General features: G+C 40.8%; 1 protein-coding gene across 1 annotated transcript in view; it reads left to right on the forward strand.

The window, feature by feature from the left end:
* Window positions 1-906: 906 nt before the first annotated feature.
* Window positions 907-21,658, forward strand: part of LOC104941836 (probable E3 ubiquitin-protein ligase MID2) — a 40,891-nt gene continuing 20,139 nt past the window's right edge. Inside the window, exons 1-6 of the mRNA XM_010766975.1 lie at window positions 907-968; window positions 2,473-2,568; window positions 14,522-14,629; window positions 18,822-18,970; window positions 19,973-20,100; window positions 20,589-20,732. Of these exons, the coding sequence (XP_010765277.1) occupies window positions 942-968; window positions 2,473-2,568; window positions 14,522-14,629; window positions 18,822-18,970; window positions 19,973-20,100; window positions 20,589-20,732 (652 nt within the window). The 5' untranslated portion in view covers window positions 907-941. The remainder of the gene's footprint in view (window positions 969-2,472; window positions 2,569-14,521; window positions 14,630-18,821; window positions 18,971-19,972; window positions 20,101-20,588; window positions 20,733-21,658) is intronic.

A 21,658-nucleotide genomic window follows, 5' to 3' on the forward strand; every position in this document is an offset into this window, starting at 1 on the left:
ACCTTTTGCCACCCATCACACCCTTCTGTGCCCCCATTCCTCTCTCAATCCATGTGTTCCTCCACTCCCTCTCGCTCTATGAGTGGTTCTAGCCGTCTTTGATGTCTGTTGTGTTTTTTAATGAGTTTGTTGTTGACGGTTGCTGTGCCTCCCTCTCTGCCACTCGTCCTGCCTGCTGGGCTGAAGCCACAGGAGTGCCAACACAAGTCAAGCACAAACCTATCTACACACACTCAAAAAAATCGCTTTTTTGTGGCCATTTATAGAGCAGATAAACACAGACAAAGTTTAGTGCTTTTTTTCAATAACAGGTACAAGCAGATGTCATACGCATACACAGCGACACAATCATGTGATATAACTATACAAATGCAGATATGCCTACTAATCCACACACACATAAAGACAGGCAGAAACACACACACACACACACACACACACACACACACACACACACACACACACACAGATGCATGTATGTAGAGGACAGAGGAGTTTGTTTCAATTCTGTCTCGAGGGCGGCAGCTGTGTTCTGATGTATTAATCATCTTCGTCTCCAGCCTGCTAATTAATGACCCATCTGTCCCCTCTCACTGATGTTCCACTTCAAACTCCCTCATACACAAACACACACTTGCAGGGCTGCAACACAACAACTGAATGCAAGTTCCAGTGATGAAACTCCAGCTCCAGTTACAGGGAAATATTCCCAGACACTGTGAGCCACTCTCTCATCTGCTTTCATGTAGAAGACCAAAAGAAGAGTGTTTGTGGCAAATTTACCAGGGAGTTGTTCTCTTCTTCAGTGGTGTTTAGATGGCAGACATTGTGCGTTTGGGTTTGCCTGTGTGTGTGTGTGTGTTTATGTGTGCACTTATGTGGGTGTGTATGTGTGTTCGTAGGCTTATCAGGTGAGCCCGGGCAGAGTGTCAGATGCGGTAATGGAGGCTTCAAAGACGAGCGCTGCGGTGAGTTCCCTGGTTGCCTTTTTCAAACCCTCCCCATCCTCCACTATCCCTCCATAGAGGCACACAGGTAGATGGATAAAGAGTGGAGGCAGGGAAGAAGATAAGCAGCAGAGAGATTAATACTTAAGTGGGTGCAAAGTCAAATACACAACATCCAGGCAGAGTAAATCAGGCAAAGAAGATATTGGGAAGCAGGGAAGCTGCCTGACAAACAGGACAGACGGACAGTCAGACAGCCAGACAATCCAGGTGCTTGCCCAGCCCCCCTCCCCCCCCCCCTTCACTTGCATACGTAGAGCTACTTCAAACACCCGCTTGCTTGTCTGCTGCTTTGTTCGCCTGTTCTCTTTGCAGCTGTGGTTGTTGTTTTTGTTGTGTTGATGTTCACCGTCGTCACCGCCATCGAGGATTTGCTTCCTTTTCAACGGCAGTTCTATTTCTGACTTACTATCTGCTCGTTTCCATTTTCATCTTTTGTACTGTATAATGTGTTTGATTGCGTTTATTTATGTGTGTCTTTTGTTTTGCATTTGATAAACAGACACAGTGAAGGGATAGTAATTGAGTGTTTGATCATTTAGATCACTAGTGGAGGTGTTTGTTTCTGTTTGTTTTTATTCTTTAGGGATCGCTTTTTTTTTCTTCTGGCTTTTAAGTAAAGTATTACAAGAGCAGGCAGTTAAACTATTACATTACAGGCCATATGTTAGCTAATATGAGCATTTGTAGCTGTTAAAAAGCAATTATGGGATTGTATATGTTGTCATCTACGTTTGCAGCAATTTATAGTTTATTGTTGCTTTACAGTTGTAGGTATTAAGCTGTCAGTGTAACCTGATATTTCTCAGCTTTAGAATTCATTTTAATGTATAGCTCCCTCCTCTGTATTTGCATGGATTTCATATGTTATTAAGCAACCCTCATGCCATGATCAAAAAGAAAATAACTGAACAACACAAGGCAAAATTAGTACAGAAATATTTCCCGTTGTCACCGAAAGCATGTCTTTGTATCAACAATGTATTTAGTATCACTGTATTTTACATAATCACTGTGTTTGGGCTAACCCCAAGGTATGTGTGTATTGATAGCCTTCAATTGCTCTATATCTGTCAGATCATATTAGTGCAGTATTAAAGTAACACATAGGCTTAAGCACCACCTAACAGTGCAGGACTTAAACAAATGCCTTTTTTTTTCAATAGAAATGAATAAAATAATAAAACATCACATACTGGGGCATTCTGCAGCAAGATATATATTTATAATAGAGAACAATTTAGTCTTTATTTTTGGTTTTTAATGAAAAGATCACACATATATATAATTTTAGAAATTATAATAATATCAGATTTTTAACTGAATAATAAAACACAATCACGTTTTGGCTTCAACAACCTGTGTTGTCCTGTGGATGCACCTTCTGCACCCTGTACATGTGTTAATGTGTGGCTTTATCTCCCTGTCCCTGCTTCCTCTTCCTCCTCCTCCTCCCTCCCAACAGCAAACCCTGGAGAACAACCTGACCAACCTGGTGAAGAGGAACAGCGAGCTGGAGAACCAAATGGCAAAGCTCATCCAGATCTGTCAACAGGTTGAGGTATGCAAACATCTGTATGTTTGTGTGTGGAAGTTTCTAGTACGCTTAGTTATTGTGACAGTAATTTAAACCATAGCGAGATTTTTTAGGGGGTAGTTTGAGGACATGAACAAGATGAGAGATGCTTCCATACGCTGGATGGATATTTGAGCAATACTAAAATCTTAGTTTTAAATGTAAGTGGGTCACTTGGAATCACTTGGCTCCCTGCAACCCCATAAGAGCTACCCTGGATTTGATGTGCACGTTGTCAGACTTTCTGTCCTAAAGCCTTCATCCAGCACTTTGCAATGTGTCAAGCTTCAAAAACAATCACAAAACAAGCCAGGGTTTCAGTTTTATGGTAGCTGAGCCATGCCAAAAAGTTTTGAGGGTTGAGGCTTTAACCTTCTTCCCTCTCTTTTGAACAGACCAACCATAAACACCCCCAAGCCTGTCACTGTTATTGATTATATACAGTTTACAGCCTTTGCTATTGGTGACTGCTCTCTTGCCACGCTCTTTACACTTTGTCTATTACTCTGGAACGTTTCTGATTGAAGAAGTACGGGGGTGGAAATGGGACTTTTGTTTCTATCCCTCCTCCTCGATCGTGGTAGCGGTTGTGCTGGCAATACAATCAGTGCCCTATTCTTCAGTTCCCTTCACTCGCTTGCTTCTGATCAGATATTGATTTGTGTCAAGACAATAGTGAATTTCAGTTCTCTTTCAGGGTGTCGTATAAGGTCAGCATTGCAACGCTGTTTTAAAAGTGATTCTAGTGAAAAATTGGAAGCCATGGACTAGTTAAAACTTATACTATATAAGAAACATAGCAGAATAATGACCTAAATGTAATTTGAACTCTTTAATATTTTACCTATGTTTTTGGTCATTAAAGATGAACACACTCTCTGTGACCTTTTGTACTTTGCCAATGGTAGCTCTCCCAACAACTTCAAACCGTGACTCAAGAACAAAGGATGAGCTGGAGTAGCTCTCAGCAAACATCCACCCTCAAGCTGTTGACAGTTATGTAATTCAGACAACTTCCAACATGTGAATGAGCACTTCATTGTGAAAGATACTACCGAAAGCAATATCCTCTACTTTCAAAATGCGAATAACCTAATGTAATGCTTTTAATGTGTGTATCTCTTCAAGGTCATACTTTCAAGTTTTTTATCTATTGCTATAGGGCAGGGGTCACCAACCTTTTTTAGGATGAGTGCTACTTTAAAAACATAAAACAAGTCAGGGGCTACTTTTACTCCTCTTTTCTTTTCTTTTTTGCAGTGTATATATTTAGCACATTTTAACATTATTCTATGCTTACCTTTAACCTTTGTGTGCTGTTTGGGTCTGTGGGACCCGTTTTCAGTGTTTACTAAAAGAACATGTATGCAATTTAATTATTTTAACCTGCTTTATTTGGGGCTGGACCTCACCTCCTCTAGTGGGGTCCTCACCTCCTCTAGGGGGCTCTGGGGGCATGTACCCCCGGGAAGATTTTTTTTTTAAATGTTGAAGTTGAAAGCATCAATCTGGTGCACTTTGAGCACAAGATGAATTTATGGATACAGCTCTCAACATATGAAAGAGAGCTGTATACTTTTAAATAATCCAAACATCTTTAGAATATGATCACAACCAATAACAAATCATTTAAACTTGTTTATTCTTATATTATGTTAACTAGTTAGCATTCTTTCTTTCTATTTATGCATATTTGACTAATCACTCCCCTTTTAAACTTTTTTTTGTTTTTTTTTACTGTCCTATACACACTGGAAGGATTTCTTACTTTATCTATATTAAATAGATAAAGGTGTGCTCTCTCGCTCGCTCACTCTCTCTCTCCCTCCCTCCCTAGCTCTCTCGCTCGCTCTCTCTTTCTCCCTCTGTCTCGGTCGCTCACAGAGGCTGTGTGCTCCTCCGTGGCGATGACGGCTTGCGTTAAAAAATAATAAACATATTTGTAAAGTGGGGGGACACAAACGGGATCTCTAAAAGAGCTGGGGACATGTCCCCCCTGTCCTCAGTGGAAATTACGCCATGCGTATGTGTGTGCGTCAAGTGCAATAAATATGTATGCAAGTTGCAACAGACAGACAGACCCTCATGTGCTGTATAGGCTGGCATGACGGCTGTTCAATGGGGCTGATGTGTAGATTCTGCCAGAAGGAAAATCACGGTCACACTCCTTATGAAGCGGTGGGCTGCCGCTCCACATTGCTTTTCTTCCCGACTGCAACGCTGGTCCCGCAAATCAAGCAAGAACGTGATTGGTCGATATTCATTGTGGGGTGGGGGGAGAAGGGGTGTTAGATAGATATAGAGTTGTAGTAAGTAGATAGAGTTCGCTATGATTGAGGTTTCGTTCATGCACAGGGTAGATTCTTTTAATTACATTTCCCTTTTTGTTTGGTGTATTTTTTACATTTTGGATTTTCTTGGCGAGCTATTTTTACAACATGCCCCGCGGGCGACTAAATGCCCGCGGGCACCGTGTTGGCTACCCCTGCTATAGGGTCTGGTTCTCTTACATTTTACTGTGCTGAATATGATTTTTTTGTATGAACACTCATGAACAGTCCAGCTGGAGCCACTCATACAGGAAATGTAAACTCTCCATTTAAAATCAGATAAGATTATCTCTCAAATAGTATATGTCTTCCAAGAATAAAACTCTCTTTGACTTGTCACATACTTGAAATGTTTTAAAGTGTATCACGCTTCAATTTGGTGACAACATTGGAGAGTGTGTCCCTCTCAGGTCCTGGTGTGAACCCATACCTGCTGCAGAAATATTATTCCTCAGCCAGTCTGATCACTGCTGACCTCTTCCATTTGTGCTGTGTTTTAAACGAGGTGGAATATAAATCCAGCCGGAGATTACTAATGCCATAGCTACTGAGTGTTGTCTGCACTGCAGTGCTTCCACATGCATGGACACACACACACACACACACACACTCTCAAGAGCATACTTTCCGTCTTAACACACTCACTCTTAATAAATGCCATCATTTCTCTGTGAGAGTTGACATTAATGGCCACAGAGGAGAAATGCACTTTGGTGCCGCCATCAGTCTGCATGTGGTTCATTTCTTATTAGCCGGGCCTGACTCCATTTTCTCGAAGTCACTCCGAGGCCACAACTCATGCAGCCGCTCACCCAATCAAAATGAAATGATCACTGCGTGATTTATTAAGTGCAGACAAACTGTTCATCAGCAACGCATGGAGAGAGGGAAAAAAAGTTGGTCTACATATTGTCTCAGTCTGCATACAAATGCTGTGGCAAGGCCAATAACAACAACAGCGTCTCATCACTTATTCATCAACAAAGAAATTAAAAGCAAAAGCATGGGGGGAAACATGCTCCAATGACTCTGAATCAAATTATAAAAAGGAACTATGTGTTTTCACGCCCTGTTTGTACCCGTGCCGAGCTATTCTCCTGTGTCATGTCAATGTCATGAGGCTAGTTTAATTAAGGACGTGAGGAATGAAGGGGAAGTCATTTTTTCAGGTGAGTTCACATTTATGTGGCTCTTTAGAGAAGAGGAGAGGAGGGGGGGAAAGAGGACAAATGAGGAAAGAAGATGGAGAAATGTTGAGAAAGTAGAGAAGAGGCAAATGGTAGACGGAGAAAAAAGGAAGAAAACTGCAGTGCAGGCAGGGGAAGTGGGAACGAGGAGTGTTAGCATGACATCAAATGATCTCTTTGACCAAAACAGTTACAGGCACTGCTTGGAAGAAAAAACGCTCGGCAATAATGCAATACAACAAAGACAGGGAATTTACAGCGGAAAAAGAGGAGATTTGGTGGAGTGAGGGGAGTGTGTGCACAAAGTAAGAAATCTCTGAAGGGCTTTGAGCATGACCTGGTTTCCTCTCCTCCATGTTTGCATCATATTGTATTGGTGCCAAAGATATGATCAAACACAGTGTGAGTCAGCTTTCAGAGTTTCAGTGCACACAGAAGCGATGCAGCCCTGATCTCCTGGGGCTGTCTTCGGGGAGTTATCTTCCCTTCAGTCTCGGCAAAGATGACTTGATGATGTGTAGGAGCCGGCATCTCCCCTTGTCGCAATATTTGGTGTGGTGTGGTTAAATCTGTAACTGTGCTTAATGACATCCGTAATAATGTTCCACATTCTTGAAAACATTGAGAGAATTGCATGATTCTTGAGTATTTGCTAAGACTGTTTATTCAACTAAAGCTGACTCTTATCTATTCAATGCCAGATAGCTGGCTGGATATTAATAGGCAGCAGGGAAGAGACACTCAGTGAGGCTGTTTGGCACGGAGCATTTCCCCCCAAAACCACTTTGTTATTGAATACATGTTGTTGCAATGCCCCCTGTTTCTAAGTTTAGAGTCAAAGCAAAAGCTGAGATGATTCTCACAGTCATGCAAATGTATGGCATGTTACCTGCACATGGTTTTACTTTACAAAACATTTGTTGTAAGCTGTTTTAATAAGCCAAAATATGTCTGTTCAGCTCAGCTATCCTTTTTTTGTGTGCATCTGTTGCTTTGTGTTCATTGCCTCACTGCTTTTATTTTTTATATTATATTACCACTTTTTAAGCAGAAACCTAGCTAAGTTTTAAAGTTGATTTGATTTTCCCCTTCTTGTTCCAATGGACATCTGGAAAGATGCACTTTTGTTGTGTGTTTCCATTGTACACTTTTAGAGCAGATTTGAATTTTCCTACTCGTTTATACTTACATTATACCTCCTTAGAGACTGGCGAACTTTATACTTGAAACTTTGATAGTGTTGTGAAGTGCCTAATCATATTTCTCCAATGAATTCTTATTGCATTGGGATGCTTATTTAGTTTTGTCTGTCTGATAGCCAACCCAAGTTGACCGACGAGGTTCTGTTGTAGAAGTAGCTAAAATGGCCCCTAGCTGAAAGGCTAACCTGATGCTTAAATCCATCATTTACCCCGATGCAGTTTGTTTGCAAAACAGGACACTGAGACTCCAGTTGACCTCTCCAGGAGAGTTAGGAGCCACAATTGAATGTGCATTGTTGTGGACACATCCAGAACAGAAGCAGTCATTTGTTAAGCTGCGAGGTAATCAGTTGTCTGCCTGGCATACTCAGTCAGAGTTTCTGCCATGTATTGCTAGCCTGGTGGCCTGTCGTGAGTGTGTTGTTGAGTAAAAATATAAGTTTAGCAGCACTGTGAACGTATCAGTGCAGTGCGTGTACAGCTTCTTTCTCAGTGAATAAAAGCTACAACACAAGCTTTGTTTATTCCTACCTGCCAGCTGCTAAAGTGCAAAGGGTAAGCCCAGCAGTTGGCAAGTCCGCTTTTCGACCATTTCAGAGCAGCAGTTAAAAGTTTATTTATCCACATCTGTACTGCAGCATTTTCTAGTCTGTCCCACTTGTTCTTACTCTTATGCCCTGTGTTAGTTGTTCAGCAAATCCTCCTGAAACACAGAATGTATTGTGACGCAGCGTGTTCTTTGGCAGCTTTTTAATGAGGGCTGTCCCTAATAAGCACACAGTGCCATACTCATATGCTGTATCTAATGGTAGGGAACTAATGTGGAGTAAGCAATGTTTGAGGAAGCAGCAGCCATTTTCCAACTCCTGAAATTGTTTTGCCAGCTGGGAGGAAGCTGAATTAGCTCCTTGATAAGGTTGTAAGTGTGTGCGTATTAGGACTGATGGAAAAAGGAAATCATCGGATCAAACAGAAGCCCAGTGGGTTATAATGCCCAGACATGTATGTGTACTGATTAAACATTGAGCTGTAGGTAATAAGCCAGACCCGTCTAGGTTTATGTACACTGAAGCTGATGCCACTGTGTGCAGAATATGAATCAGCTGGGTTGAGATGACTGTAATGCTCCCTAATCCTTTGTATCAGGTCTCATCTCGCCCGTCTTAGTCTCAGAGCAGAGCATCAGTAAGATCGATAACATTTGATGCTGTTGTTTGTCTTTTGTATGTTTCATTTGTGGTTCCACTTGCAGCAAAGTATGAGGACATCAAATATAATGGAATAAAGTGTTTGCCTTAATAGAGCTGTTATTGCATGTTGGTGCTTTTAACCGATGACCACACAGTGTACTCGATTGTAAATCTATACATTTTCTCAGATTTTGTGTAAAGGATGTTTGTCAGTTTTCATTCGTCTATCCATCCAGTGCTTTCAATGTATTGAAAAGGCAGCAGTTCTTCAAGACTGATGCTAACGTCAGCATGCTAACATGATTGTGATATTTCAGTCTGGACTAAAGAGGTGGGTTGACCGACTGCAGACATACATTGCCATCAGATAGAGTGGCAACAAAGATTGAAACAGAATCAATTTCCCAGAACTGCCTGGGCTTATCTACAAACACTTATATTGTATTATCTATTGGAATATCAATCATAATTAATCATAAATCCAAGTGAATGTGGTTAACACATAAAAGTTCACATGAACACTGTGTGGGTTTAAAAACTCGTACTTCAGATTCATTGCCAGTGGTGCATTTCTAATTATCTCTTTCTGATCTAATATGCAGGATATATGTCCTACAGTTATTAAATAGTATATACCCACTCTTTCCTGTTCTAGGGCTTGGTGCCACTCTGGTGTCATACATCTCGGGGAACTGTCCCAGAATCTGTGGAGTGGACAGCCTCAGAGATAAAGCTGTCAGACTAAATCCTTGAATCTATTTGAGAATATCGCTTGAGACAGAGGTAGGGAGGGGGACTGAGAGAGACATTGACGTTGTCAGGGAGGCGTGTGGTGCAGTGGGTTGTGTGTTGGTGTTCGAGTCAGGGGGTCACAGGTTCAAACCCCACTGCAGTCAGCATGTTGTTGTGTCCCTTTAAGTGCTTGTTGAAGATCCTCTGGGCAAGACACTTCACCCCAAATTGCTCCTGTATGTCGCTTTGGATAAAAGCGTCTCACAAGTGACATGTAATGTAATAATGTAATGTCATTGAGGAGCAGACAGAATGGTGACCAGAAGCATTATAGGAAGCAGTTGAGGATGATAGGAGGGGAAAGAGCACAGCATTGATTCAAGATGTGAAGGTTTTGGTGTCAGCAGGAGGCTAACAGCTGCTCCAAACCTCGTGGCTTGAAAAGGTTATTCTGGCAGCCATATATTGTTCAGTTGTTAGTGCTTTTTGCTAATAGATAACCCTGGGTGTCTTGCAAGGCAGGGGAATATGTTCTGAATGCAAAATCCCATTTGAATAAATTATGTTTAGTGCATTAAAAACTTAACAGTTTGCTTATAATCATAAATTGGCCAGTATAACAATCTTTTGTGAAACACTATAGTATGTCATAATGACACACTTTCACTAGCCAGTAACTGCTACAGTTAGCTGGAGTTATCTCCTAGACCCAGCTCAATCATGGATTGCTAGTTAATAAAGTTCTCTACTGTACCTTGGGCACTCTGGTAGTCTCGAGGTTAAGGGGCCAACCTCGCTTAAAATTCCTTCATTTTTAGAAAATGTATCAAAATATTACAAACTGTATTTTGGTTCCTTCCTATTCCAACATTGCCTTGCACCTTCATTACGTCGTAAACACTTAATGTAAATATTCAAAGTCGATGTTTAAGTTCTTGCTTGCAGATGTATATGTCATGACGGTTTCTTGTAAATAGTTTTACATATTTAGAAAACTTAAGAAACGTTGGGATTTCCACAAAATAAAGTTGTGTGAGTTTAACACTGGTTAACATGGAATGAGTTTGTAAATTGATTCACAGCTTATGAAAAGGGATTTGTCATGTCAGGGTGGGCGGGTTAGTAAGCATTGTTTGCCAGGGTTTGTGATGTTATTATGGTGTTGCAGCTGTGAGAAATAAACAAAGCTTTATTAAGACTGAATGAGAATTGCAAAATCAGTAAAACTCACATTTAGAATTCAGTTCTTTTGTCTAGAGTCAACAGATTTTCTCGAACAAAGTAGTGAAAGATTGCGATGTTAAATCACAATATCGGGAGTTTAAGACTTGCCTCCTCATTTAGATTGCTGCCACCTCAGTGTGATTGACAGCAGCTGAATGTCTGCTTGGCCGAAACACATCAGTCATGGCATTATTTGCTGAAACAGCACTTAGTGGGTGTTAAATAATGGCTGTCACTTGAAGCCAGAACAGAAAGTGTAGCTGAATAGTAAGCAATACATGACTCATTTCCACAGTTGAAAAAATATGGATGATAAATGTAATCTTGACAGAATGTGGTGGCAGCTCAACCTAATGATGTATGGCAGCATATGTTCTCAATGTAACCCTCCTGTGGTGAAGTTATTCTTCCCAATGTAGGTTTTAATGGACAACTTTTTTCCTTTAATGATTCTTCAGATTGCTACTTTGGGATCATAATGATCTGCATGGGTATATTTTAATATTAATATGTTGCTGATTATGTCTGTGTCTCCTTGTATAGATTAATTATAGCTGCAGATACTTACAAATGGCTGTGATATGTTTGTATTTACTCCATTTAATTAGTTTGGCCTTATGTGATAATAGATGGATGGCACCGAATGTTACATTTCAGCTGCTTTACCGTAAATGAGCAGCGAAATGTGGATATTTGTGAATAAAAGGATGAATAACTACATGGTAGGGGAGGGATATTGGTGGTCTAATGGATATTGAGGTGGGCTGAAGATCGGAAGGTTGTCAGTTCAAATCCCGCCAGGAACACCACCACGTGTGCCCTTGAGTAAGGCACTTCGTCCTTAGTTACTCCAGGGAGAATGTCCCTGTAATTGGTAATTGTAAGTCACTTTGGATAAAAGCGTCAGCTAAATGAAATACATATTACAAATCTTGTGTGCTTAAATAAAGTACAGTAATATCATAAATGAAAAGGTAATCACCATTAGTTTACAAAAATATAATAAACATTCTCAAAGAATAAGCTCACTATATTTTACTTTTGTTAAACGATTTCAAATAAGCACACAGTCTGTTTTTAGCCTTCAGTCCCACTCTGAAGTGTTTTCACAGATTTTCACAACCTTTTTGGAAGCAGGGGCAGCTGGAAAGACTTGCTTTGTTTGTTCTTCACCTATTCCAATTATAGAGCTATACCCTACCGTGGAGTGGGCATTACGATTTCAGAGGACCCTGCATTATGAAGAGGATAAGCCCAGCCGGTGACAGTGTGTGTATCAGGGAGTAGATAAGGTCATGAGCTGGCAGAGGAAGAGGAGGTGGAAGTTTAGAGTGAGGTGAAAGAGGAGGAGGACAGAGATGATGATTGTTTCCGTAACCCTGTCTCTGCCAAGTAGCTCAGTTGTTCATTCAAAGTGATCCTGGACTGCATTCATCCTGCTTAATTACTAAGCTCCAGTCATAAGATTGCTCTTTGCAGAATTGTGTGTGTGTGTGTGTGTGTGTGTGTGTGTGTGTGTGTGTGTGTGTGTGTGTGTGTGTGTGTGTGTGTGTGTTGAGGCTTAAGTGGATTTGTGCTTGTAATGAGCTTTGTGAGGTGATGAGTGGAACTTTGTCGTTCGATAGGCTGCAGCACGACATAAAGTCACAACCTTGTCCAACGTAAAGACGGGGAACTAATCAAAAGGAGATAGATCACCGAGTGGATGACATTAGCTTTATACTGTAGGGGTTAGGGAATGCACACAACTTTGTTAAATTACTTTTTTATCGGTAAAGGGTTTAGACACAAAATCTACTGGTGGTCAAACTATTTGTATTCATGTGAAAAAAAACAAATTGGAGATAAGCAATGAGATATTATAAAGACAAAAAATTCAAATCAATACTCTTTTTAATTACATTTAGATTTGTTCTCTCCTTCTCCAGTCTCATAATTAGCCATTGTGTTCTCTTTCCAATCCTCCGTTATACGGTATCTTTCAGTAAACTGTAGCCTTTTAATGTGATTCAACCTCCTCGCATGGCCTTAAAGACCATGCTTGATGGTGAGGCTCTATGTGTGTGTACGTGGAAACTCTCCCCTCTAGCGTGACTTATCTGGATACTTTTGAGCTGTGAGTTTGATTGAAAGCTTCCCACAGCCTTTGTGCTGGTTGTTTTTCCTTAAATAGTAAATCTGTGATTTGTGTGATGTTAGGGTTAGGCTCAACTCACTCCCACGGACAAAGTAATGGTGATGCCTGCCACCACTATGGCAGTACAACTATGTCTGAGAATAACTTAATGGCAACTTAATCTTATAGGTAACTTCAAACTCCTTTTCCTTTAAAGGAGACATGTCATGCTTTTCCGGTTATTACCCGTTCCTTTGTGTGTTATGAAGGTTTTTATGCATGTAAACAGTCTGCAGTCAAAAACCCTCAAAGTACACCCTGTAGGGAGTAAAACTCTAACACAGAAAAGACCTCTCCAAAACGTCTCGTTGGAGATTTCTCATGTTCTTCCTGGGCATTGTGACGTCTGAATACCCAGTAGCCACGCCCAGAGCTATGACCAGGCTGATTGGTCCAAATGAACCAATCCACCTTCTTCCTCACACACACACTCAGTGCAAGCAGCTCTGCTGATCTCTCCTCCCTGGCTGCAGGCTGATAACAGACAGTTGGGATCGTGGCGAAATTCTCTCTGCAGACCCATTCTCACAGCGTTTATCAACCTTCTTCTTACTCAATATCAAGCCACACTTATTCGGGGGGTCTGGAGCTATTGGAGCTACAACGAGCCGTTAAAGGCAGAGAGTGAAATTCAGTGAATACACGTAGTTTACAGAGATGCTGTATGAGAAACCAATGTGAGTTTGGAAAATTGCACAATATAAATCTATTCTAGTAGACCTCAACAATGGAATTATGATCAGTGGAAATGGCCATGACATGTCTCCTTTAATATTGTGACAACAGTGTAGAGTTTGTATGTCAAAATCCTGATAGGGTACAGCTCTTGGAGCAGATAATGCATTGTTAATGTCTTTCACTCTGCGATGTGTGTTGGCCAGTCAGAACATGCTGTAAAGTGTTTGCCTCACTCGGAGGAGCAATGAAGTCTCTTCCTTACAAGTTTGTGTTTGTAGGGCTTAAAGCTACATTTTTCTGGCTAAACAGCAACCAAAGCTGTGGTAAAGCATCAGTTCCTAATTGATGAGGGGCCAGTGTCCCTCAGTAGTGAAGCAGCATCTGTGCATCTGAACTTTTACATTTGGTGTATTTATAATTGTATTTTACAAATGGCTAAACTGTTGGCAGCAGTGTAGTGTTCCAGTTCAGCAGAAATCGTCTGACTAACAGCCCCCCCCCCCACACCCACATGAGTTTGAATTTGCTGGCTGTTCATTTAGTGTACGCCTGAGTGTGTAAAACTGATGAGTTGCCTCTGCAAATGTGGTCCTAAAATAATCACAGAATCAATTTAATGGGTGCGGTGTAAGCACATTTTGTCAGTGACTTAATGAGGGTCTACACAGATACTTTTATTCGGGAGCTTTTTTTATGTAGAGTGGAATATTTTAACAATCCTTAAAATATTTTCTTGTACATAATGAGATCGTTTAACAAGATGCTAGTGTTACGTATAAGGACAAGTTGTGCTTTGAATCCAGCACTAATGTAGTTTTAGGAGTTGGGACTTTCGTTAATTTGTACCGATCTGTATCCACTGTATGCATTCCAAGGATTCCTGGATCAATGTATGCTCTTGTCTTCCCAGTGACAATTAAATCGTTTCTCATTTCATTACAAGTCGATTCTAATCCAGGAGCACATCCTGCCGTTTTTCTTTGTGTGTTTAATGAAATGGGAAAAACAAATGATGTGCTCTGCATGTAAGTAACGATATGAGTCGTCATGTCTGCCAATCTAGAAATCTTGTTAAACTCCCTGCAAACAGAGAGGAAGAAAAAGTGGCAAATCTTATTTCTTGATTAAAAACAAGAACAAAATGGCAGTGTATTGGGATTTAGCATGCGTGTAAGCAAATAAACCTCATGTTCTCATGTGTACTTGCTTCTGTTTCCAGGTGAACACAGCCATGCATGAGGCCAAGCTGGTGGAGGAGTGTGATGAGCTGGTGGAGATCATCCGCCAGAGGAAACAGGTCATTGCCGTGAAGATCAAAGAATCCAAGGTAAAGTCTAACCAGGAAGCCTTCAGACCCTTTTCCGTTTTCAGCTCATAGTATGTAAATTATATACAGACTGTTTTTATTAAATTCCTATCGTTTTCTAAGTAAAGCTATTCCAACAATTACGCCACACTGACAGTTGAAGCAGCCAAATTGGCCACAACATATTTAAGGAACTCGACTGGAGGTCATCCTCCACTTGTGCAGAATCAGTGTTTTTGTACCAGACAATAAATATGACAGCAGCAGCACTGTGGGTAGAACATATTCATTATAATATCTGTTATTTGTTGGCTGTCTCTGTAGTTCTCCACTTGTTATCCCAAACAAACATCACATGCAGGCGAGGAAAAAGAGAGCAGTAACGACCTCTTTTATGTAAACAGACCATCTGAATGCGTGAAAGTAAAAGCCTTCATGGCAGATGATTGCAGCAAAGACTGTTTTGAAGTTGCTGCAGGAAATACTGTCCAGACATTTACAGTACGTGTGTGTGTGGACATACACTTTATGGGTGGTTCGTTGACGTTTAAGGGCTTCAAGACAGAGGCAAACTCTTAATCTCACTCTCCCAGAGGTGAAGCTTTAAGTGCTCGTGGAAGATCCTCTGAGGCAGCAAAAGAGCTTTGTCGAGAGATGAAAGATTTCCAAACACTGAACCCAAGGACCGCAGTAGGTGTGTGAGTGTGTGTACGGGTGAGATAGAGAGAGCAAGTGTGTCAGAGTGTGTCCGCGGTGATTGCAGACAAAAGGAGCGAGGCTGGTTCTCCTGAGAGTCTTGCTCTGTAAAAAGGCTGTCTGGTAGAGGAGGGAGATGCAGGAGTCACAGGAAAGAAGGAAGTGCACAGGAAACACCAGAGGAGCACTTGATTGATGCCAGCCTGCAGGGTACTATTTGAGTGTTTTTAGGGGTCAGGAAAAGATGAATGAAATGCACCGTGAGTATTTCAATTAATCAGAAGTGTGTTGAAATAGATATTTGAGAGGAGAAAAAAGTAGAACACTACAGCAGGTTGAGTAAGGGAAGGTTGTTTAAGGCATTTTAGCTCAAAGTGTTGCAAAGGAAATGTTGAGAGGTGAGACGCAGCAGGATAACAGGATTATGAAGGTGTGATGATGGCGAGCTGAGCACGCTGCTCCTATTTTCTCCCTGAGGAGACTCAGCAGACATGCCTAATCTCTCCCTGCACAAACAAAACACACACTTTTCCCAACTTCTGGTGTGTGTAAGAGCGTCTTCATCATGTGACTGTGCTTGGCTTTTCTCTGTTAACTATTTAACTCTTCTGGAGCCTTGAGGATTAACAACTCAAATCTGTTTAGGGTGTTTAGACAAATCACTTGATTTCCATAAAACAGCAGAGTCGTTTTTACCTTCAGTTTACAAGGTTATGGCTAGTAGATGTAAAAAACAACAGCATTAGACGTTTATTTAAATAAAAACCTGTCTGATTACATTTACCTAACAATAATCTGTGTGTGTATTGTCTCAGCACTGAAATCCTCTTAATGTGAAGGTCACACTGGATTGTTTGGTGTACAAAGCATGTGACTTCTGTTCGCATCCAGCTTCCTGCGCACAGCCCAAGTTGGTTTCTACTTATAAGTATCTTTCAAGAAAAATGCAAACATGAATGGTTAATATAATAAACAATTTGGGAAGGGTAATTGTTTTCTTTCCAGTCAGAAGTATAATAATAATTTATGGTATTTATTTTTGTGCTTTTCCAAGTGGTCAGATTGCTTTAGATTAGATATATTAGAGATCTAATACACTCAATACGGTGGACAACACACACAGGAGCAATTTAGGGTGAAGTGTCTTGCCCAAGGACACACGGCATGTTGACTGCAGTGGTGGGGAAGGTGGGATTGAACCTGTTCTTCCCCGGTCCCCCGATCTGATGATCAGCACTCTAAAGCACTGCTCTAGGATGAGAAGATACCACTCTCACTGTCTATACAATAACATATTCATTATAGCTGGAGCTAGCAGCTGGTTGGATTTGCATAACATAAAATAAGCATAGAGTTTAGAGTGGAAAGAGAGGGGAGATAGAAAGCACGGCTAACCAAGTTAACCAATGAGATGCAAATAAGTATTGAGCACAGAACAGATCTTTGTTTGCTCAAAATAACTTGTTTCTTGTGCAACAATAATTACATTTGTAATTGTTAATGTAATTAATGTACTTGTAAAATGTATTTGTTGTGCTCAAAATGTCCCACTATCCTGAACATATTAGTTATGATTATACATTTATATTTCAGCTTTAGACAAGATTGCCTTTATACAACATGAAATACTCACACACACACACACACACACACACACACACACACACACACACACACACACACACATCATATTGGCCATTATTCTTAGAGAGAGGGAGTAATCATTTCTAAAATTGTTTGTTTCAGCACATGTTACCAAACAATAACGCGTCCATTAAACCTGTCTCGCCTCTCTTTGTTCAGACATCATGCTGCTCAAATGTGTTTTGTAGTGAGAACAGATAACAGTGGACTTGTTTGAAGAGCAGCTAAAACATCATATTCATTATTAGATACTGTTTTGATTCTTTAAGAGCTTTTGATGACAAGCTTTTAACCAAATGCCACCCAGTCATTTTTCTGAGTTCTTGTTTGCATAATTCAAGCCCTTCAAGCAAAGCATTTGCTGCTGAAAATATAAATGACTAAGCCTTTCAGGGTACTCATCATTTCAAATGTTTTTATTTCTTTCTTTTGTGTTTATGGACTCAAGTTGTTAGCTGTTACTGAAAATATGCTTTTTTCAGACAATAAAGCAACTTTAATGACCGACTGGCATTTAAAGTTCACCGAGGTTTCATTTAATCATCATTGCAGACAGGCTCCACACACTAAAGCTGGTATTTATTTCTACAGCCCAGTTCTTGTTGACTTTCTCTGGGCTCACTAGCAGCCACTGTTGTTTCCTATTACATCAAACTAAGTTCATTTGAGGAATCAGGATATGAGCCGAGATGAAGATAAATGGATTACATTAATGTGAAATAATCATAGAATGGTTTCCTTATGCTGAGTCGGAAATTGAGTTACAGTACAGCCACTGAACATTACAGTATAAACAGAACGAATGGCAGGAGCCTGTTTGTGTGTTGGTCTAACGTCTGAACCCTGACCTGACTGATGACCTTTCTCTTGATGTGCACAGCTTGCTTGTTTGTGGTGAAGATGAAGCAAGTCAATATGAGCATCTGTGGGCCGAAATCCCCATTTCTTGTCTGGTTTTCAGAGCATGACATTTCCTGCAGCTGCCTGTGCTGGAACATTCTGAACATGCACAACAGTTGCACTCGAGGGAGTCCATGTAAAAGTGGTATTGTACTTGATGACAAGAGTAATAATAGTTTACAAGTCAATTTTGCAAGTACTTTGCTAGTTTATAGACAAACAAGGACACATACAAATTATAATCCTGTAGGGTTTCCTTAATGTTATTATATCACAATTTGAGCTGTGACCTGTACACATGTTAATGAGGTCGATGTGAGCATGAAGAGCCAATGGCCTCGCTTCAACCCTCAAATCATAACCAGGGCTCTGTCCTCCATTCTTGTTGCATATGTCCACATCACTGCGTCTATAAGCATGCTTGCGTGGAATATAGAGGGTTTTTGGTAGTGTATGACAGCCATCCGTGAACATGTGGATTTTTTAAGTTTTTGGGATGGGTTATAATGTAGAATGACCTCCTAATGCTGACTGTTTTCTTTCGTTCATCAGCTCTACACATAAGCTTTCAATAATGCCCTGTACTCACTGCTTTAACAAGTTAAACAAATGAACTTGTATGTAAAGATTCCTCTGGCAAGATAGTGTCCCCATAGAGGTTTTCTTTTTTTTAGTATTGTAATAAAACTTCAGCTATATTGAAAGTCTGCAATATGACAACTTATTGGCTTCAAACACATGGTGTGATAGGAATGCTGTCTCTCGATCAGTATTTAGCAGTTTGGCAGCAAAGCTTGATGATATTTTCTAAGTGTTCAACATATGTTTGGATTAGCGAGTGTCACAATGATGAATGCCTCATACTGAGGGACCAGGAGCAAAAGCGATGTATTTCATAAGGCTTTTGTGAGCTAATGGAAATATATCAGCGTTTCACAGCATAACCACACGTCTGTATTTGTGTTTGTTCCAGGTGATGAAACTGCGTAAATTGGCCCAGCAGATTGCAAACTGTCGCCAGTGTCTGGAGCGCTCCAGCGCCCTCATCACACAAGCCGAACAGAGCCTGAAGGAAAACGACCATGCCCGCTTCCTCCAGACCGCTCGCAATGTAGCAGAAAGGTGTGTGATTAAACTTTGCTGTTACAGTGTTTGTTTGGAGGTGATATTGTAGTTTGTTTGTAATATTTGACAATGTACATCAGTGGTGAGAGACATCAGCAGCACATCAATAGACTATTCAGAAGAAAAAAGACACAACACCCGCCCCGTGGTTAAATGCACAACATGTGGTAAGACAGATAGATATTAAAAAACCTATCCTGCAATTTTCCTCTCTTCTGGAAATATGATCTTGGAAAAAAAGGAATGAAATATGCATTATACAACATTTCTTTAACTCCTCCAATCAATACCAGGCCTGTGGTAAAAAAAAACACCTCTAAGTGCCGAGCTCTGCGGTTTCACTTTCCACCTGCGTACTCTAATTCTAATATCTTCCTACCACCACAGCTTTCTCTCACAGACAAAGGTCTCTGCAAAATCTGCTGCTAGTATAGCATCTTTTTATTTGGCCTACACTCTTCTTTTTCCCATTACCTGGCTGGGTACTTTATTGAGCGCCTTTTTCCTCGGGGGGAGAGAAAGCAGAATCTCTGGCCCGCTCTGTAACCCTGCCAGCTCCCGCCTCAGACTGAGGCTCAGAGCAGAAGTAGGCACAAGTCTCTTCAGAGCAGCACAGACTGTGTAGTCAGTGTGTGTCTCCGTTTGAGTTTTGATGGCTCTCTTGGTTAACACAAAACTCTGAGGTAGTGATTGTTTATAGGGCATGTTGCAGACTTGGTTTTTTATTATATATTTTATTGCTTTAAATTTCCGTTCCGCCTCCTAACTCTCGCCCTTATCATTTTCTCACTATCTTCCTCCTCTCTTCCTTTTATCACAACACTTCCTCCCCCTCTCTCCTTACATTTGTCCACCTCTTCATCACCTTTCATATTTGACTACCCCTCTCCTCTTTGACTCTCTTCACCTCAACTGACGTCTCGGCCCTCCTCCCCCCCCTCTTCACTCTAACTCTCCCCGGACATTTCTATTTCCTCACTCCCATGTCCCGCTCTATAGGGTTGCCATGGCGACGGCCTCCTCCCAAGTACTCATCCCTGACATCAACCTGAACGAGGCGTTTGACAACTTTGCCCTGGACTTTTCCCGAGAGAAGAAGATCCTGGAAGGACTGGATTACCTAACTGGTAGGAGCTGTGTGTTTACAGTATCAGCATTAAAACATGTATGCACTGAAGCTAAAGCAGCCTTTCCATCACTTAGTTTAAAACGTTTTTAAAAAATGATTTATTTATATATTTGATCTCATGTCATGCGCGTTACCCAACCATTATAGGTTTTAAAAGACACCAAAAATACAGTTGCAGTGGTCAAAACATTTCATTTTATTAGATTTAATTACAAAATGTAGGGTTTGTTATCTTGAAGAGTCAAACTAAATATTCAGTTTTCATCCAACCTTGCCAAACTGTTCCTTTTACTTTTTATATAACTATATTTTGTGAGTTGTTGATTCTCCAGTGCATTTAAATGTGGATTTTATGCTTATCTTGACACAGGACCCATTTTCTCTCCTAGTGAATACTACTAACCCTAACCCTATTATTGAAACCAGTTTGTTGACACCATTTTAACTTGTTTTTACTATAAATCATGTTGTTTTTTCCATGCCTAGCTCCCACCCCTCCATCCATCAGAGACGAGCTCTGCACCGCCTCTCACGACACCATCACTGTTCACTGGACGTCCGAGGACGAGTTCAGCGTCACCTCCTACGAGCTGCAGTACACCATTTACACCGGCCAGACAAATTTCATCAGTGAGTCTTTGCACACTCAGACACACAGAACATGTCATCAGTACTGCAGATAGCATGCACTCATTGTCTGAGCATGTAAGGAATTTCATGTTTAATTGGGTTTCAGGAACAGCCAGGGGATTACTCTGGGATTTCTTTAATCAAGGTTTGGCCAAAAGGGATCAGATACTCTGTTGACCTGTGTTTAAATACCATACAAATTTAATTTGTCAGGGAAATGGGAAAAGGGCTGAAATATTAGATTTTCTTTTCATGTCGTTTTCAAAGTAAGAAGTTCCTTTAAATATCAAACTGGGTATTTAGAGCTTTTGAAGAAAGAGCCGCCCTTAAGTTGCCTAAAAATGGTTGGAAATACATGATTCAAAATGCACTCTGCTAACATGGAGGCTCCTTGTATATGATAAGAGCAGAATGACTGCATGGTTCCTCGATATAGAGACCAATGGACTCTCCGATAGTGCATCAATCGAGTTTTAATCACTTTTATCGAATGCTTTCAAATTGAAAGAGCTTTTTAAGTAAGACAATTTAACTTTTGAAAGAAGAAATAACACAAATATTCCTCTTAAAATACATAATACAGAATTTTCCCTGTAAACACTTTTCTTACTGCTTCAGCTTAAAGGTGACCTATCATGCAAAATGCACTTTTGTACGTCTTTTATACATGAATATGTGTCCCCCCCGGTGTTCCAGGGAACTCACCAAGTGTCAGAAAACACAACCCTCTCTATTTTCCTCCATACCCAAATCTCTTGAAAAGGGGCTGCAACGGATCTGATACAGACTGATCCAGATTTGAACACTTCTATGACGTCACAGAAGTGGCGCTACGGCTATTGGGCCAACTCCACCAATCAGGAGGAGACAGCCACGGACATTGCCGTTCGAAAGCGCTGGAGACGCTGTAGTACATATGCCAGGCC

This window comes from Notothenia coriiceps, unplaced genomic scaffold, assembly GCF_000735185.1.
Source record: "Notothenia coriiceps isolate Sejong01 unplaced genomic scaffold, NC01 NC01_scaffold00004047, whole genome shotgun sequence".
Classification (NCBI taxonomy): Eukaryota; Metazoa; Chordata; class Actinopteri; order Perciformes; family Nototheniidae; genus Notothenia; species Notothenia coriiceps.